Source organism: Sprattus sprattus (assembly GCF_963457725.1).
Source record: "Sprattus sprattus genome assembly, chromosome: 11".
Lineage (NCBI taxonomy): Eukaryota > Metazoa > Chordata > Actinopteri > Clupeiformes > Clupeidae > Sprattus > Sprattus sprattus.
This window is the reverse complement of record NC_137909.1, coordinates 27,082,269-27,099,169: the sequence shown is the minus strand read 5'-3', so window position 1 is coordinate 27,099,169 and position 16,901 is coordinate 27,082,269. Positions and strand designations below refer to the sequence as shown.

General features: G+C 44.1%; 1 protein-coding gene across 1 annotated transcript; it reads right to left on the bottom strand.

The window, feature by feature from the left end:
* Nucleotides 1-2,327: 2,327 nt before the first annotated feature.
* LOC308371958 (long-chain fatty acid transport protein 2-like) lies at nt 2,328-15,993 on the bottom strand. Its single transcript, XM_080847028.1, has 10 exons — nt 15,482-15,993; nt 13,818-14,024; nt 12,580-12,738; nt 11,665-11,789; nt 8,122-8,316; nt 7,609-7,699; nt 6,743-6,941; nt 5,545-5,642; nt 3,352-3,482; nt 2,328-2,904 (listed from the first exon to the last, which is right to left on the bottom strand). The coding sequence occupies exons 1-10, from the start codon at nt 15,954-15,956 to the stop codon at nt 2,728-2,730; spliced, it is 1,857 nt and encodes a 618-aa protein (XP_080703154.1). The 5' UTR covers nt 15,957-15,993; the 3' UTR covers nt 2,328-2,727.
* Between the last annotated feature and the right edge of the window lie 908 nt (nt 15,994-16,901).

Below are 16,901 nucleotides of genomic sequence, written 5' to 3'. Positions count from 1 at the left end.
CTGTGGTCGTGTTTATTTTTTGGGGGGGGGGGGTGGGTGGGATCGGGGGATGGGATGCTGAAGGATTTTAGAAGAGCTATGGAATGCTGAGCCCGTGAAGAGGGTGCTGAAGGATTCTGGGAGATGTAGTCTTTAGAGACATGAAGGTCACCAATGAAGGATACTAAGAGAAAAAAAGAACTGCTGAACTGAAGGACTTCCACGTGCACCTTTCATGGGCTCCCTGTGTGTCGTGTGTAAAGCTGACCTTTTCTAGCGATGTTTTACTGTAGACTAACTGACTTTGGGTAGAGCTGATCTTTTCTAGTGATGTTTTACTGTAGACTGACTTTGGTTTTCCAAATCTCCTGCTGTCTAGAGATCTATGCATGTGCAAAGACTCAGGTCCAGAAGCCTGCTACTAAGTTCAAGACACACGCACGCACACCAACACATACACACACACACACGCACGCACACCAACACATATATTCAACACACACACACACACACACACACACGCACGCACGCACACCAACTCATACATTCAACACACATACACACACACACACATACACACACGCATACATACACACATACGCATACGCATACGCACACACACGCACACACATACGCATACGCACATACACACACACACATACACGCACACACACACGCACACACACACGCACACACACACGCACACACATGCATACATTCACACATACGCATACGCACACACAGACACACACACACTCACACACATATACAAACACACGCACACACACATGCACACACCCTGTTCCTTCCCATTCTACACTGCAAACAGTGATGCCTTATCTGCATAAGTCCTTTTCCTTTCCAGTATATCTGATTAAACTAAAAAAAAAGTCAAACAAAACAGATGTCACATTTAAGTTGTAGCAGTAAGTTATGAAAAAAAAACAAAAACAAAGATCAACGTCGTCTCTTGCCATTCACAACCCATTATGTCGATGAACTTGGACTTAGCACACAATAACCGAGGCTAGCAAACAGGTATGCTTTCTTTTCCGCCTATGCAGAAGAAGACAAATGAAGAAAAAAAAAAAAAAAAAAACACTGAACGAAAACCCTAGGTGATGTTTGAACTTGTCGCTGTACATAATGCTAGTATATGGCCTTGGTTTGCTGTAAATGACCTTTTGTACATCTTTGTTATTTTGTATAAAACTAAAGAGGAAAATGTTTCTTAAAAAAAAGGAAAAGAAAACTGACATTGGTTATGTTTGTATTCTGGCTATACCCCTGGGCCTTGGAACTTAGCAGTCATAAAAACAACCTTTTTCTACCAATATATATATATAAATAAATATATGAATAAATATATATATATATATATATAAACACACTATTTAAAGGCATTTTTAACAGTCAGAAACTTTTTATTCTTATTTACGAAATGGAAAGTGCTTGGTTGAACTAATTTAAAGAATCTGTCTGCGCTGGTCTGCTGTGGTGTGCAGACGTCATCCTTTGTTTGTGATACTGGATGCTGTGCTGGTGCCCCTCAAATGTATTTTTGTACTAATAGACGATTTATCACGGCACATCAGTACTGGTTTTCTTTTGATAAAAACAGCTTGAATCCAGTTTTACTTTCTCTCTCCGTCTGGCTGACTTTCTTTTTTGGTTGGTTTATTTTTCCTTTTATTCTTTTCTTTGCAACACATTTCTAAAGTATACCACTGAATTAATAAATAAATTCATTTTTAAAGTACCGAGCGCTTATCGTGTGTGTGCTGGATGTGTGAATGTGTATTCATCCTGGGAAGAGCCCTAGACTCTTTTTTTTGTGACACCATTTATGCAGTCAAGACATTTATTCAGTTACGACATGCAAGACAAAAGTCTATAAGAAAATGAAATACATTTATCATCTGGTGTACAGCCCTAGACTTTTGCAGTGAAATCTCAGGTCTGTGATTGGTCAGCCTGGTGCGTGTGCCTATCCAAACAGCATGTGTGAGTCTAATGACTGACAGGCCAACCGTCACCAATAACAAGCATGACAGTTGCCTTGGTAACACCACAGCACAAAGAGGCTCTCTAGGTGCAGAAAAGAACTGCCTAGGTTGAATTAACTGCCTAGTACTACCAGAGCAGGGGCATCCCTCTCTACCTTCAAGAAGCTTTTGATGACCCAACTCTTCAGAGAGCACCTCCCTTCCTAACTGGCACCTTGACTAGTGCTTAACTTGCGCTTATAGCAGTTACATTCCTGCACTTCTTTTCTTGTCTAGTTCTTATGTAAAGTAGTATTTATTGTTACACCAGGTTTTTTATTGCTCTTAGCTTGACTGTTCTCTCCCTTGTAAGTCGCTTTGGACAGAAGCGTCTGCTAAATGACTAAATGTAAATGTAAAAGGTTTCCAGCTACCTACAGTTTTTTCCAAGACGTTACAACAGCTGCTTTCATTAGTCATTTATTATTCTGTAAAAATCACATTCTTACTAATTAAAACATGAACATCTGCCACACAAACAGCCATGGGAATGTACAGTCTGCCTCCTCCGGGCCAACTACATGTATAGCTGCTTCATTCACTACTGATTAATGTAGAAATACTCCCTGAGATTAGTTCATAAGGCTAGTTTGTTAGTTCTTGGAAATAAAGAGCCTGAAGAACAAGAACCATTGTGCTGCTGGTGCATCCAATCAGGTGGTGGCGTTCATGAACAGTCAAGTCCGTCGTCTCTCTCCCCGACCTACAGCTTGATGTCTCTGGCCAAGATGGAGGCGTAGATCTCGCGGGTCATGGGCACGTACGTCTTCTGCTCCAAATGCAGGAAGTAAAGGTCATCCTGAATGAGCGCGGGGTCAAAGCCCTCCTCCACCAGCGTTACTTTCTTCATCTTGAAGGTTCCGGTCATCTCCAGGGAGCTCTGGAAGACGGGCGGTTACCGTTAGTCAATGCTGAAGCACAGGTACGGACACATGGGACGCACCTGGTACACACCTACTACTGATCTGAGTCTGTGATGGTGGTGTACACCTGAAACCTACTGATCTGAGTGTGACAGTGGTATACACCTGAATGGTACTGGTCTGAGTGTGACAGTGGTATACACCTGAATGCTACTGATGGTGGTGTGACAGTGGTATACACCTGAATGCTACTGATCTGAGTGTGACAGTGGTATACACCTGAATGCTACTGATCTGAGTGTGACAGTGGTATACACCTGAATGCTACTGATCTGAGATTGACAGTGGTATACACCTGAATTATCTGAGAGACAGTGGTATACACTTTCTACTGATCTGAGTGTGACAGTGGTATGCACCTGAATGCTACTGATCGTGGTGTTCTGAGACGGTCCTCTACTCACCTGAATGCGAATGAAGCGTGGTCGGGCGTAGACAGGCAGGTGGTTGGCCATGTGAAGACAGGTGTTGATACAATCAAATTCCTGTCCTTCCTTTAATATGACGGCAGCCATGCCAATCCTCCCTTCATGCCCTGCAGCACAGACAAGGATGGACACCGCTGTTAACCTCACTGCTGGAACTATTACTAATGTCACTGCTGGAACTATTAGTAATGTTAGTAACGTGACCACTGGAACTATTAGTAATGTTAGTAACGTGACTGCTGGAACTATTACTAATGTCACTGCTGGAACTATTAGTAATGTTAGTAACGTGACCACTGGAACTATTAGTAATGTTAGTAACGTGACTGCTGGAACTATTACTAATGTCACTGCTGGAACTATTAGTAATGTTACTGCTGGAACTATTAGTAATGTTAGTAATGTCACTGCTGGAACTATTACTAATGTCACTGCTGGAACTATTAGTAATGTTAGTAATGTCACTGCTGGAACTATTACTAATGTCACTGCTGGAACTATTAGTAATGTTACTGCTGGAACTATTAGTAATGTTAGTAACGTGACTGCTGGAACTATTACTAATGTCACTGCTGGAACTATTAGTAATGAAAGTGAAAGTGAAAGTGAAAGTCCTCTCTATGGCAGAGGTGGTGTAGACACACACACTCTGAAATTAACCTCTGCATTTAACCCATCCAGGGAAGTGACACACACACACAGTGAAGTGAAGTAACACTAACCCGGAGCAGTGGGCTGCCATTGGCGGCGCCCGGGGAGCAGTGATAGGGGTTAGGTGCCTTGCTCTGTAATGTCACTGCTGGAACTATTAGTAATGTCACTGCTGGAACTATTACTAATGTCACTGCTGGAACTATTACTAATGTCACTGCTGGAACTATTACTAATGTCACTGCTAGAACTATTAGTAATGTCACTGCTGGAACTATTACTAATGTCACTGCTGGAACTATTACTAATGTCACTGCTGGAACTATTACTAATGTCACTGCTGGAACTATTACTAATGTCACTGCTGGAACTATTAGAAATGTCACTGCTGGAACTATTACTAATGTCACTGCTGGAACTATTACTAATGTCACTGCTGGAACTATTAGTAATGTCACTGCTGGAACTATTACTAATGTCACTGCTCGAACTATTAGTAATGTCACTGCTGGAACTATTAGTAATGTAAGTAATGTTACTGCTGGAACTATTATTATTGTTAGTAATGTTACTGCTAGAACTATTAGTAATGTTAGTAACGTGACTACTGGAACTATTAGTAATGTCACTGCTGGAACTATTACTAATGTAAGTAATGTTACTGCTGGAACTTTTACTATTGTTAGTAATGTTACTGCTAGAACTATTAGTAATGTTAGTAACGTGACTACTGGAACTATTAGTAATGTCACTGCTGGAACTATTACTAATGTCACTGCTGGAACTATTAGTAATGTCACTGCTAGAACTATTAGTAATGTCACTGCTGGAACTATTAGTAATGTCACTGCTGCAACTACTAGTAATGTAAGTAATGTTACTGCTGGAACTATTACTAATGTCACTGCTCGAACTATTAGTAATGTCACTGCTGGAACTATTAGTAATGTAAGTAATGTTACTGCTGGAACTATTAGTATTGTTAGTAATGTTACTGCTAGAACTATTAGTAATGTTAGTAACGTGACTACTGGAACTATTAGTAATGTCACTGCTGGAACTATTAGTAATGTAAGTAATGTTACTGCTGGAACTATTACTATTGTTAGTAATGTTACTGCTAGAACTATTAGTAATGTTAGTAACGTGACTACTGGAACTATTAGTAATGTCACTGCTGGAACTATTACTAATGTCACTGCTGGAACTATTAGTAATGTCACTGCTGGAACTATTAGTAATGTCACTGCTGGAACTATTACTAATGTCACTGCTGCAACTACTAGTAATGTAAGTAATGTTACTGCTGGAACTATAACTAATGTCACTGCTCGAACTATTAGTAATGTCACTGCTGGAACTATTAGTAATGTAAGTAATGTTACTGCTGGAACTATTAGTATTGTTAGTAATGTTACTGCTAGAACTATTAGTAATGTTAGTAACGTGACTACTGGAACTATTAGTAATGTCACTGCTGGAACTATTAGTAATGTAATGTAATTAGTCAGGTCTAACCTGGAACCTTCACCCCGTAGACGTTAGCCTCCTCAATGCAGTCCACCATGGTCAGGACGTCCTCCACCTCTGTCGTGGCCACGTTCTCACCCTTCCACCTGTTTCCATCAGGACACAGGAGGGTACCATCAGATAATGTTCAAAATGAGTATATTTTATTATACAGTAGTGAGGCCAAGAGCAAACTAGTTCAGTAGCGGGGCTCTGTCTCTCCATTGTGTGTGTGTGTGTGTGTGTGTGTGTGTGTGTGTCTGTGTCTCTGTGTGTGTGTGTGTGAAACTGAATCCCTACTCCAGCCAGGACTGTTTCTGATTCATTCCAAGTCTCCTTCCCAAATAGTGACTGTATGAATCACCTCTAACTGTCCAGGTTACCCATAAGCCCACCTATCCAGAGGATTACCCATAAACCCTCCTATCTAGAGGAATTACCCATAAGCCACCTATCCAGAGGAATTACCCATAAGCCCACCTATCCAGAGGAATTACCCATAAACCCTCCTATCTAGAGGAATTACCCATAAGCCACCTATCCAGAGGAATTACCCATAAGCCCCCCTATCCAGAGGAATTACCCATAAACCCACCTATCCAGAGGAATTACCCATAAGCCCACCTATCCAGAGGTATTACCCATAAACCACCAGGGTACCCATTAGCCCACCTATCCAGAGGAATTACCCATAAGCCACCAGGGTACCCATTAGCCCACCTATCCAGAGGAATTACCCATAAGCCACCAGGGTACCCATAAGCCCCCTTATCCAGAGGAATTACCCATAAGCCCACCTGTTTAGGAATTACCCATAAGCCCACCTATCCAGAGGAATTACCCATAAGCCCACCAGGTTACCCATAAGCACACCTGTTTAGGAATTACCCATAAGCCCGCCTATCCAGAGGAATTACCCATAAGCCCACCTATCCAGAGGAATTACCCATAAGCCACCAGGGTACCCATTAGCCCACCTATCCAGAGGCATTACCCATAAGCCTCCAGGGTACCCATTAGCCCACCTATCCAGAGGAATTACCCATAAGCCACCAGGGTACCCATAAGCCCCCCTATCCAGAGGAATTACCCATAAGCCACCAGGGTACCCATAAGCCCACCTATCCAGAGGAATTACCCATAAGCCCACCAGGGTACCCATAAGCCCACCAGTTTACCCATAAGCCCACCTATCCAGAGGAATTACCTGAAAGTGTCACCCACTCGGTCCTGGAAGTATACAAAGTTGTCGTGGTCAATTTTGAGGAGGTCGCCGCTGTTGAAGTACAAGTCTCCTTTCACGAACACATCCTGCAGGCGCTTCTTGTCTGTCTGTGTCTTGTTCCCGGCGTAGCCCACGAACGGAGAGTGTTTAGTGATCTTCCCCACCAGGAGCCCCGTCTCACCTACAAACCAGAGTCACCGCATCAGTGAACTATGACCTACAAACGACAAACCAGAGTGACCTCATGCTGTTGGCTATTTGGCTATTTGTGTGTTTTGTGTGTATTCTGTGTTTTGTGTGTTTTGGCCATTTGCTCCAAAACCGACTGTACTGAGGTCAGCCTTGTTTGTTTGGTTTGTTTTGTTTGTTTGTCAAGTATTCACAGTCTGATCCCATCCACACAGATGTGCATCATCAACAAACTCCCTCATAGGCCATCTCCTCTCTGAGTCACGCTTTCAACATCTATCACGTCCTTCAGAATGTCTCTAAGCAACATCATATCTCTAGGGGGGACAGTGGTAGAGGTGGTAGAGGGGTCGTTTAGAAATTGGAAGGTTCGAGGTGCTAGTTCGATTCCCCACTCCTCCTTACCAAGGGAATAAGTGTCCTTGAGCAAGACACTGAACCCCTAAAAAAAAAAACTGCTCCTGATGTATAAATGCAATTTCCTTGAGAGTCGCTTTGGATAAAAGCGTCTGCTAAATGACTAAATGTAAATCTCTCCTCTCTCTCAGAGCAGCACTGGGGCATCTCTCAGCATCTGATCTTTCACAGGACGGGCAGTACAGCAGTGACTTTGGCCTTTAACCCTGACCAGGGTCAACTTTCAGAGAGTTTAGACTGACCTTTGGGAGCTTTTACACAGAGACCTTCCGAGTTCCTCACGGGCTCCTCCCTGTCTGCGTCGAACTTAATCAGCGAGTAGGGGAAGATTCTCTACGGCAGAGAAGAGAAGACAGGAATGACACATAGCAACAACAGCGAGGCAGAGAAGACGGCAATGACACAAAGCAACAACAGCGAGAATTCCAAAGACAGGAATGACACATTTTATACAAACTTTCATTCCCAAGAGCAATCAGTTCCTGCAAATAGCCTGAAAGATGTTGAAAGTGGAAATACTGTAATGCCAATAAAGACAAAAATCAGGACAAAACAGTTTAGAGTTGCCCAATGACACATGGTGCAGTGCAATGGCAGTCTCAAGGGATAGCTGTTGTTATAGGAAGATTAGACTTTTGCCCCAGATGTGTGTGTGTGTGTGTGTGTTTGTGTGTGTGTATGTGCTTAACCCCCCCCTTGACCAGCTCACGGGACTCCAGCTGAACCCCACGTCCCTGCCTTGCCTCACGCCTCACCCTGTGCAGGAAGTTGACCCGTCCCACCACGCCGACCTTGGTGGTGTAGTTGATGAAGCCCACGTTCCCCTCCGTGGCGGCGTACAGCTCCCTGACGAGGATGTTCCCAAAGCGCCGCAGAAACTCCATCCAAATTTCAGTACGCACGCCGTTGCCAATAGCGATCCGCACTTTGTGATTTTTCTCGTTTTCCCCCTGAGAGTTAGAGACAGAACGTTCATGTAGTAGTAGAACATTCCAGAACATTCATGTTGTAATTTTACTAAACAAACCGGATCAGAGAAATGCGCTTAATATTCTTGACTGGGGAATAAGTGCAAACCAGAGATTACATAAGAACTTTCATCCTCATCATCAAAACATTTCCAAATGTACCACGGCCTCTCAAGCTCTGAGAGATCCTTCAGTTTCAGGGGGACCTTCAGTGTGTAACCGTGACAACCCAACCCCATAATACATAATATCTCTAGATTGGTCTAGACCAGCTCTCAGACTGAGCTCCAACCAGAGTGAGAACTCACCTGTGGAGTGTGAGTGTGAGAGTGTGAGCTCACCTGAGGAGTGTGTGAGTGTGAGTGTGAGCTCACCTGTGGAGTGTGAGTGTGAGAGTGTGTGAGTGTGAGCTCAGCTGTGGAGTGTGAGAGTGTGAGCTCAGCTGTGGAGTGTGAGTGTGAGTGTGAGTGTGAGTTTGAGTGTGAGTGTGAGCTCAGCTTTGGAGTGTGAGTGTGAGTGTGAGTGTGAGCTCAGCTGTGGAGTGTGTGAGTGTGAGCTCAGCTGTGGAGTGTGTGAGTGTGAGTGTGAGCTCAGCTGTGGAGTGTGAGAGTGTGAGTGTAAAGTGTCGTTTACATGGAGCCTAGTTTGTCAATCTGATACGGATAGCTAATACAGATAGCCCTATCATACATACGAACACTCTCTATCCGCACCTTGTTTCTGCAACGATCGCAGTCCGGGGTAGAAAGTGAGTAGATTTGAATCGGTACGGGCTGGTGTTCGTCTGCACGGTTTCACGCAACCTGATGACGTCACTGCCCCCACGTGATCTTTTCCGCCATCTCCAACCAGTATATAAATAACTTGTTCTCCCTCAAAATCTCACTCATGGTGGGCCTCGAATTCACTAACATTAACCCAGTCTTCTGATTTTTGATTAGCCCCCATATCTTGATCTAATTCTTCTTATTCAGACGTAACATAACTTTTATGACCACAAATATAAATTGGCCAGCGATTTAATTTGCTTTTTTATTCATAAATGTATGTAAAATGCTCGGAGCAATGCATCGTGGGAAATGGGATGACAGACATGTCATGTTACTGTTCCAAACTCTTTATTATCAATAGAAAAAATAATTCATTTTCGCATATCCTTTAGTCTGACCACTGATTTTATTAACCATCATAATGTAATGTTGTTAATTGGAGCTTGAATGTCTTGTGTAATTTGTTTATCCGTTTGCTGCTTCCTTTACCTTGTGCTTTTGAGTCTCTTCTTCTAGGTTTTTCATGTTTTTTCAGTTGTGTAAATAAAGCGCTAAAGCGCCACCCACAGGCGTGAGGTATGTACTACAGTCGGTTCACCGCAATCTGCTGCCTCCGTGTTTACGCAAATCTCTCGTTGCCAGCCTCCGTATGTACGAAATTAAAAGATTCGATTGGTGTGAAAAGTAAATCCGATTCGGAGGCCCTAGACTTCGTGTGCATTGCACCTAAGTGTAAGCTCAGCTGTGGAGTGTGTGAGTGTTAGGTGCAATGCACACGAAGTCTAGGGCCTCCGAATCGGATTTACTTTTCACACCAATCGAATCTTTTAATTTCGTACATACGGAGGCTGGCAACGACAGATTTGCGTAAACACGGAGGCAGCAGATTGTGGTGAACCGACTGTAGTACATACCTCACGCCTGTGGGTGGCGCTTTAGCGCTTTATTTACACAACTGAAAAAACGTGAAAAACCTAGAAGAAGAGACTCAAAAGCACAAGGTAAAGGAAGCAGCAAACGGATAAACAAATTACACAAGACATTCAAGCTCCAATTAACAACATTACATTATGATGGTTAATAAAATCAGTGGTCAGACTAAAGGATATGCGAAAATGAATTATTTTTTCTATTGATAATAAAGAGTTTGGAACAGTAACATGACATGTCTGTCATCCCATTTCCCACGATGCATTGCTCCGAGCATTTTACATACATTTATGAATAAAAAAGCAAATTAAATCGCTGGCCAATTTATATTTGTGGTCATGAAAGTTATGTTACGTCTGAATAAGAAGAATTAGATCAAGATAGGGGGCTAATCAAAAATCAGAAGACTGGGTTAATGTTAGTGAATTCGAGGCCCACCATGAGTGAGATTTTGAGGGAGAACAAGTTATGTAAATACTGGTTGGAGATGGCGGAAAAGATCACGTGGGGCAGTGACGTCATCAGGTTGCGTGAAACCGTGCAGACGAACACCAGCCCCCGTACCGATTCAAATCTACTCACTTTCTACCCCGGACTGCGATCGTTGCAGAAACAAGGTGCGGATAGAGAGTGTTCGTATGTATGATAGGGCTATCTGTATTAGCTATCCGTATCAGATTGACAAACTAGGCTCCATGTAAACGACCTCTAAAGTGTCGTTTACATGGAGCCTAGTTTGTCAAACTGATACGGATAGCTAATACAGATAGCCCTATCATCCATACGAACACTCTCTATCCGCACCTCGTTTCTGCAACAATCGCAGTCCGGGGTAGAAAGTGAGTAGATTTGAATCGGTACGGGGGCTGGTGTTCGTCTGCACGGTTTCACGCAACATCATGACGTCACTGCCCCACGTGATCTTTTCCGCCATCTCCAACCAGTATATAAATAACTTGTTCTCCCTCAAAATCTCACTCATGGTGGGCCTCGAATTCACTAACATTAACCCAGTCTTCTGATTTTTGATTAGCCCCCTATCTTGATCTAATTCTTCTTATTCAGACGTAACATAACTTTCATGACCACAAATATAAATTGGCCAGCGATTTAATTTGCTTTTTTATTCATAAATGTATGTAAAATGCTCGGAGCAATGCATCATGGGAGATGGGATGACAGACATGTCATGTTACTGTTCCAAACTCTTTATTATCAATAGAAAAAAAAATTCATTTTCGCATATCCTTTAGTCTGACCACTGATTTTATTAACCATCATAATGTAATGTTGTTAATTGGAGCTTGAATGTCTTGTGTAATTTGTTTATCCGTTTGCTGCTTCCTTTACCTTGTGCTTTTGAGTCTCTTCTTCTAGGTTTTTCACGTTTTTTCAGTTGTGTAAATAAAGCGCTAAAGCGCCACCCACAGGCGTGAGGTATGTACTACAGTCGGTTCACCACAATCTGCTGCCTCCGTGTTTACGCAAATCTGTCGTTGCCAGCCTCCGTATGTACGAAATTAAAAGATTCGATTGGTGTGAAAAGTAAATCCGATTCGGAGGCCCTAGACTTCGTGTGCATAGCACCTTAGTGTGAGCTCAGCTGTGGAGAGTGTGAGTATGAGCTCACCTGTGGAGAGTTGCAGAGGTACCGCATCGTCTCCCCGATGTACTGCATCACAGTGACCTCATGCTGCCTGCAGTCCTCCCAGAACTGAGAGGCAGAGAACTTCCTCCGTAGAAAAACAGTGATGCCTACAAACAACCAGGAAGAGGCTGAGAGTGACTGCACAACTTCAACGGTAATGCCTACAAACAACCTCTGGTACCTCTTGATGGCGGCAACTGTGTGAACGGTGTGTGTGAGCGGTGTGTGTGTGAGTGGTGTGTGTGTGTGAGTGAGTGGTGTCTGTGAGAGTGGTGTGTGTGTGAGTGGTGTGTGTGTGAGCGGTGTGTGTGAGCTGTGTCTAAGGGTTGCGGGACCTCTCTCGATGCTGCCAGCTTTGTGGGCAGTGGGTGTGAGCGGTGTGTGTGACGGTGTGTGTGAGCTTTGTCTGAGGGATGCGGTTCTTTCTCGATGGCGGCAGCTGTTTGAGCAGTGTGTGTGAGTGGTGTGTGTGAGTGGTGTGTGTGAGCGGTGTGTGTGAGCAGTGTGTGTGAGCTGTGTCTGAGGGATGCGGTACCTCTCTCGATGCTCTGTGTGTGTGACTGTGTGTGTGAGCTGTGTCTGAGGGATGCGGTACCTCTCTCGATGCTCTGTGTGTGTGAGCGGTGTGTGTGAGCGGTGTCTGAGGGATGCGGTACCTCTCTCGATGCGCTGTGTGTGTGACGGTGTGTGTGAGCTGTGTCTGAGGGATGCGGTACCTCTCTCGATGCTCTGTGTGTGTGAGCGGTGTGTGTGAGCGGTGTCTGAGGGATGCGGTACCTCTCTCGATGCGCTGTGTGTGTGACGGTGTGTGTGAGCGGTGTCTGAGGGATGCGGTACCTCTCTCGATGCGCTGTGTGTGTGACGGTGTGTGTGAGCTGTGTCTGAGGGATGCGGTACCTCTCTCGATGGCGCCTGTGAGGCCGATGAGGAAGCCAGCGCTGTGGTACAGAGGCAGGTTGATGTAGAACACGTCTGTGCTGGTCACTCCGGACACGCCCTGGACGAAGGAGGCGGCCCACACCCTCTCATGGGTCACCAGCGCTGCCTTGGGGAGACCTGGGCGGGAGGGGCAGGTTTGAGTCAGATCAAATTATAGAAATCTTTTTTTCAGTAGCAGACATACAACCTTAAAAAAAGAGATAAACAAAAAGATACAACATAACTTATACAGTGCATTAAAAAGTATGAAGACTTTTGTGCCAATGTCGTCTTAAGTTTGAGGTATATCGATAGCAGCTCTTTAGAGGGTTGTCACCATTATCATCCTCATTACCGATAAGCACTCGCATCCTCATTACCCATAAGCCCTCCCATCCTCATTACCCACCTCCTTACGCTCAGGTGTAGATGTACAGGTTACCTGTAGTGTCTACGGTGTGGTGCCTGAGATGTAGATGCACAGGTTACCTGTAGTGTCTGAGGTGTAGATGTACAGGTTACCTGTACTGTGTCATGTGTGGTGTCTGAGGTGTAGATGTACAGGTTACCTGTGGTCTAGGTGTACAGGTTACCCTTTTCTGTCTCAGGTGTGGTGTCTGAGGTGTAGATGTACAGGTTACCTGTGGTGCCTGAGGTGTAGATGTACAGGTTACCTGTGGTGCCTGAGGTGTAGATGTACAGTTTACCTGTGGTGCCTGAGGTGTAGATGTACAGGTTACCTGTGGTCTAGGTGTACAGGTTACCCTTTTCTGTCTCAGGTGTGGTGTCTGAGGTGTAGATGTACAGGTTACCTGTACTGTCTGAGGTGTAGATGTACAGGTTGCCTGTACTGTCTCAGGTGTGGTGTCTGAGGTGTAGATGTACAGGTTACCTGTGGTGCCTGAGGTGTAGATGTACAGGTTACCTGTGGTGCCTGAGGTGTAGATGTACAGTTTACCTGTGGTGTCTGAGGTGTAGATGTACAGGTTACCTGTGGTGTCTGAGGTGTAGATGTACAGGTTACCTGTACTGTCTCAGGTGTGGTGTCTGAGGTGTAGATGAACATGTTACCTGTGGTGCCTGAGGTGTAGATGTACAGGTTACCTGTGGTGCCTGAGGTGTAGATGTACAGGTTACCTGTGGTGCCTGAGGTGTAGATGTACAGGTTACCTGTACTGTCTCAGATGTGGTGTCTGAGGTGTAGATGTACAGGTTACCTGTGGTGCCTGAGGTGTAGATGTACAGGGCGATGCTCTTGAGCCCAACATTGGCTCTGAGGGAGCAGGGGATGGGTGTGTCTGGCGCCTGGCTGATCTTCTCGGAGAGGGGGATGATGCCCTCAGCGCCCTCATTGGACAGCAGATACACGGTGATGCCCTGTTCCCTCAACACCGGCAGCACGTCCTCCACAGCGCTCCGCAACTCTACAGGAGCACAAGGAACTCACCTGACACGTCAAGCAAAAATGACATCATGGAATACATTTACATTTAGTCATTTAGCAGACGCTTTTATCCAAAATATATACATTTTACACTTACACTGATGGCACACTGCACATCAGGAGCAATTAGGGATTCAGTGTCTTGCTCAACGACACTTCGACAGGGAATCAAACTAGCAACCTCCTGATTACTAAATGACGTCTCTACCCCCTGTACCACTGTCACCCCATCAGCGTTTGTTCATATTACTGTCCTGGCAAGATGTTTCAGCACACGGATCTATGGCCTGAATGTGTCGAGCGTCAGTAACACTCCTCCATTAAATATGATGGGACCAGAATGTTTTGACTTGTGAGAAGCTTTTTCACACACACACACACACACACACACACACACACACACACGCACACACACACAAATCTAATATATCTCTACATGGTCAGGATCTGTGCTTTCTCCACCACTTACGCTGCACTTGGTACATGATTGGTGAAGTAAATTACTCATTACTGAATATCAAATCTGGCTTGGCAATACCACACCAGAATAAGCACATGATTAACCCAAATTATCATTTTTGCCAGATGTACCCCTATAACATTTGCATTAAATGTTAGTGAGAGTGCAGTACGAGACAGAAGGGTTACGGGTTGTAGGAATCGTTTGTATTTGGTGAACATGGATTTATTTATGAGAGTATGAATTTTTTTTAAATATGTTTTATTTTATTTAGGTAATCTGTGAGAAAATAAAAACGCGCTGATTGTGGGGAAGTCAGATAGCGGGGTTAGATGTAATTGGCCGTAAGGGCTCAACCAAGCAAAAGATAGATGGGGGTGTGACCGAATTACTTTTAAAAAGATGAACGCGCCATTCATACAGTGAGATCATTCATGGAACATGTACTGTTGAACGCTTAGAGCCTTTCAGTGAAGTATCCGCCGATACACGTGTTTGGCCTCTCGTCTTATGATTGCAAAATCTCCAATAAGTTTCTCTTTTTTATGCAACAGTGTCCAAAAGATGGAAGTGATACTTGAATAAGTAACCTGGATTTCACACAACCCAAGAGACACAAAAATGAACTCAAAACATATCCTCAAATCCAAACAGTCAGAAACAGCTTTACATGTCTGCGTGATTGAAACTTGGCTGGGAAAGCAAATGGATCTATATTTGACGATTCAATGAAAAGTAAGATCAAAGGAGATCGATTAAACAATCAGGGCACGATGCAGGTCGGTTACCCAAGAACCTCGTCTTTTTGTGTTTCATTGATTACCCTTCGAAAAATTAGCATAGAGTCACATCTAATCATAAATTCCCCCAGTCACATAATCAAATATGAGGTCTACAGGACACCCCTGCAACCTGCGCACATCGGCCTGGTGAACCAGCTCGTTCCGTGATCCATAAGTGACACTGGCGTCATTTACCTGCAGCGGCGACAAGAACTTTGGCTGCGGAGCAGGAGAAGCAGTGCATAAGCGATTTGGCCCTTATGTTGTAGTTGAGAAGCGCTACAGGGCATCCGAGTTTTGCCAGGCCCAGCCATGTCCACGCATAACACGGCTCATTCCCCAAAAACAAGGCGACAGTATCCCCTTCTTTTAGCGAGGCGCAAGTCCGTAACGCATTGGCAACTTTGTTGCTCTGTTTGTCGACCTCCAAATAACTGTACGATTTTCCTTCAAAGTGAATGAAGGTCTTAGACGGATGTTTCTTCACAGCATCCAAAAAACAATCCAGAATGCTGTAGAAGGGTTTCCCTCTTTTGTATCTGGTAAGCCTGGCTCCAAATCGAATCGTGTTAAGAACGTACTTCAGATCTTGAAGAAAATATGGGAAGAAGGGTTTCAGAATGGCTGGTAAAACAGCCAAAGCCGCTAAAATAGTTATCCAGACGTACATTCTGGTAGCCGTTATCTTGACGTAGGCTACTGGAGCTTAATCCATGCACACACCAAATGTAAGCATCTCTGTAAATTAATGAAACGCACGATAAGTGTAGAAATCAGTCAGATTGCATGTTACATTTGACTCAGAATCGGGCTTTTTGGTTCCACCCCCCATTAAAGAGCCTAGCGCGGTTGCCAGACAAGACTCCCCTCCATTCCTCTCCGTACAAAAAAAGTAAACAATCCTTCCAAATATCCCACGGTATAAATCACCCTTCAGCTAAGGACATTAATCACATTATCACGGCTAGCAGTAGAGTTAACCCTTGAGGATTTATATTTATATGGTAAGCTGGAAATTGATCACTGAATTCATGAGTTCATTCATGATTCACCCGTGGTGTGACGAGTCGAAGTGTCTCTAAATTCCTTGCTAGTGTTTATGAGTTTCATGACTTGAATAATTGACAAAGTGTGAGGATTTAAGTCTCATCATTTATTGTCTCCGCTTGTCAAAGCCTAGCCTAAATGGTAAACATAAGGGCAATTAGGTCTTTCTGGTCTGATGGCCAAGTAAATCACAGAAGCACAACTACTGACACTGTTTACAATGTAGGCCTATTGCTTTTTCAGAGACTGCCCAGTTTGACCCGTTTAGAGAAGTCCCCGTGTATCTGGCAACCCCGTGTTCACAGCGCTCACTTGAGTTCGGGGGAGTAGGCGGGCATACCAAAGTGCGAATGTGTGTCCAGGGATTGGATAACATACGAGACCACATTTAGGTAAAAGTTCAACGTAGTAAAGTCTATGGTAGAGTTCGCCTGTGCCGTTTAAACTGAATCAGAAGTTTATTTTTAGCAGAAACTCTGTGGCACTGGTTAAGTTGCAGGCCAAATTCTTCTAAACAAACAATTGGACATTTTCATAAATTAAATAAGGTACAATTTTAACTTTTCTT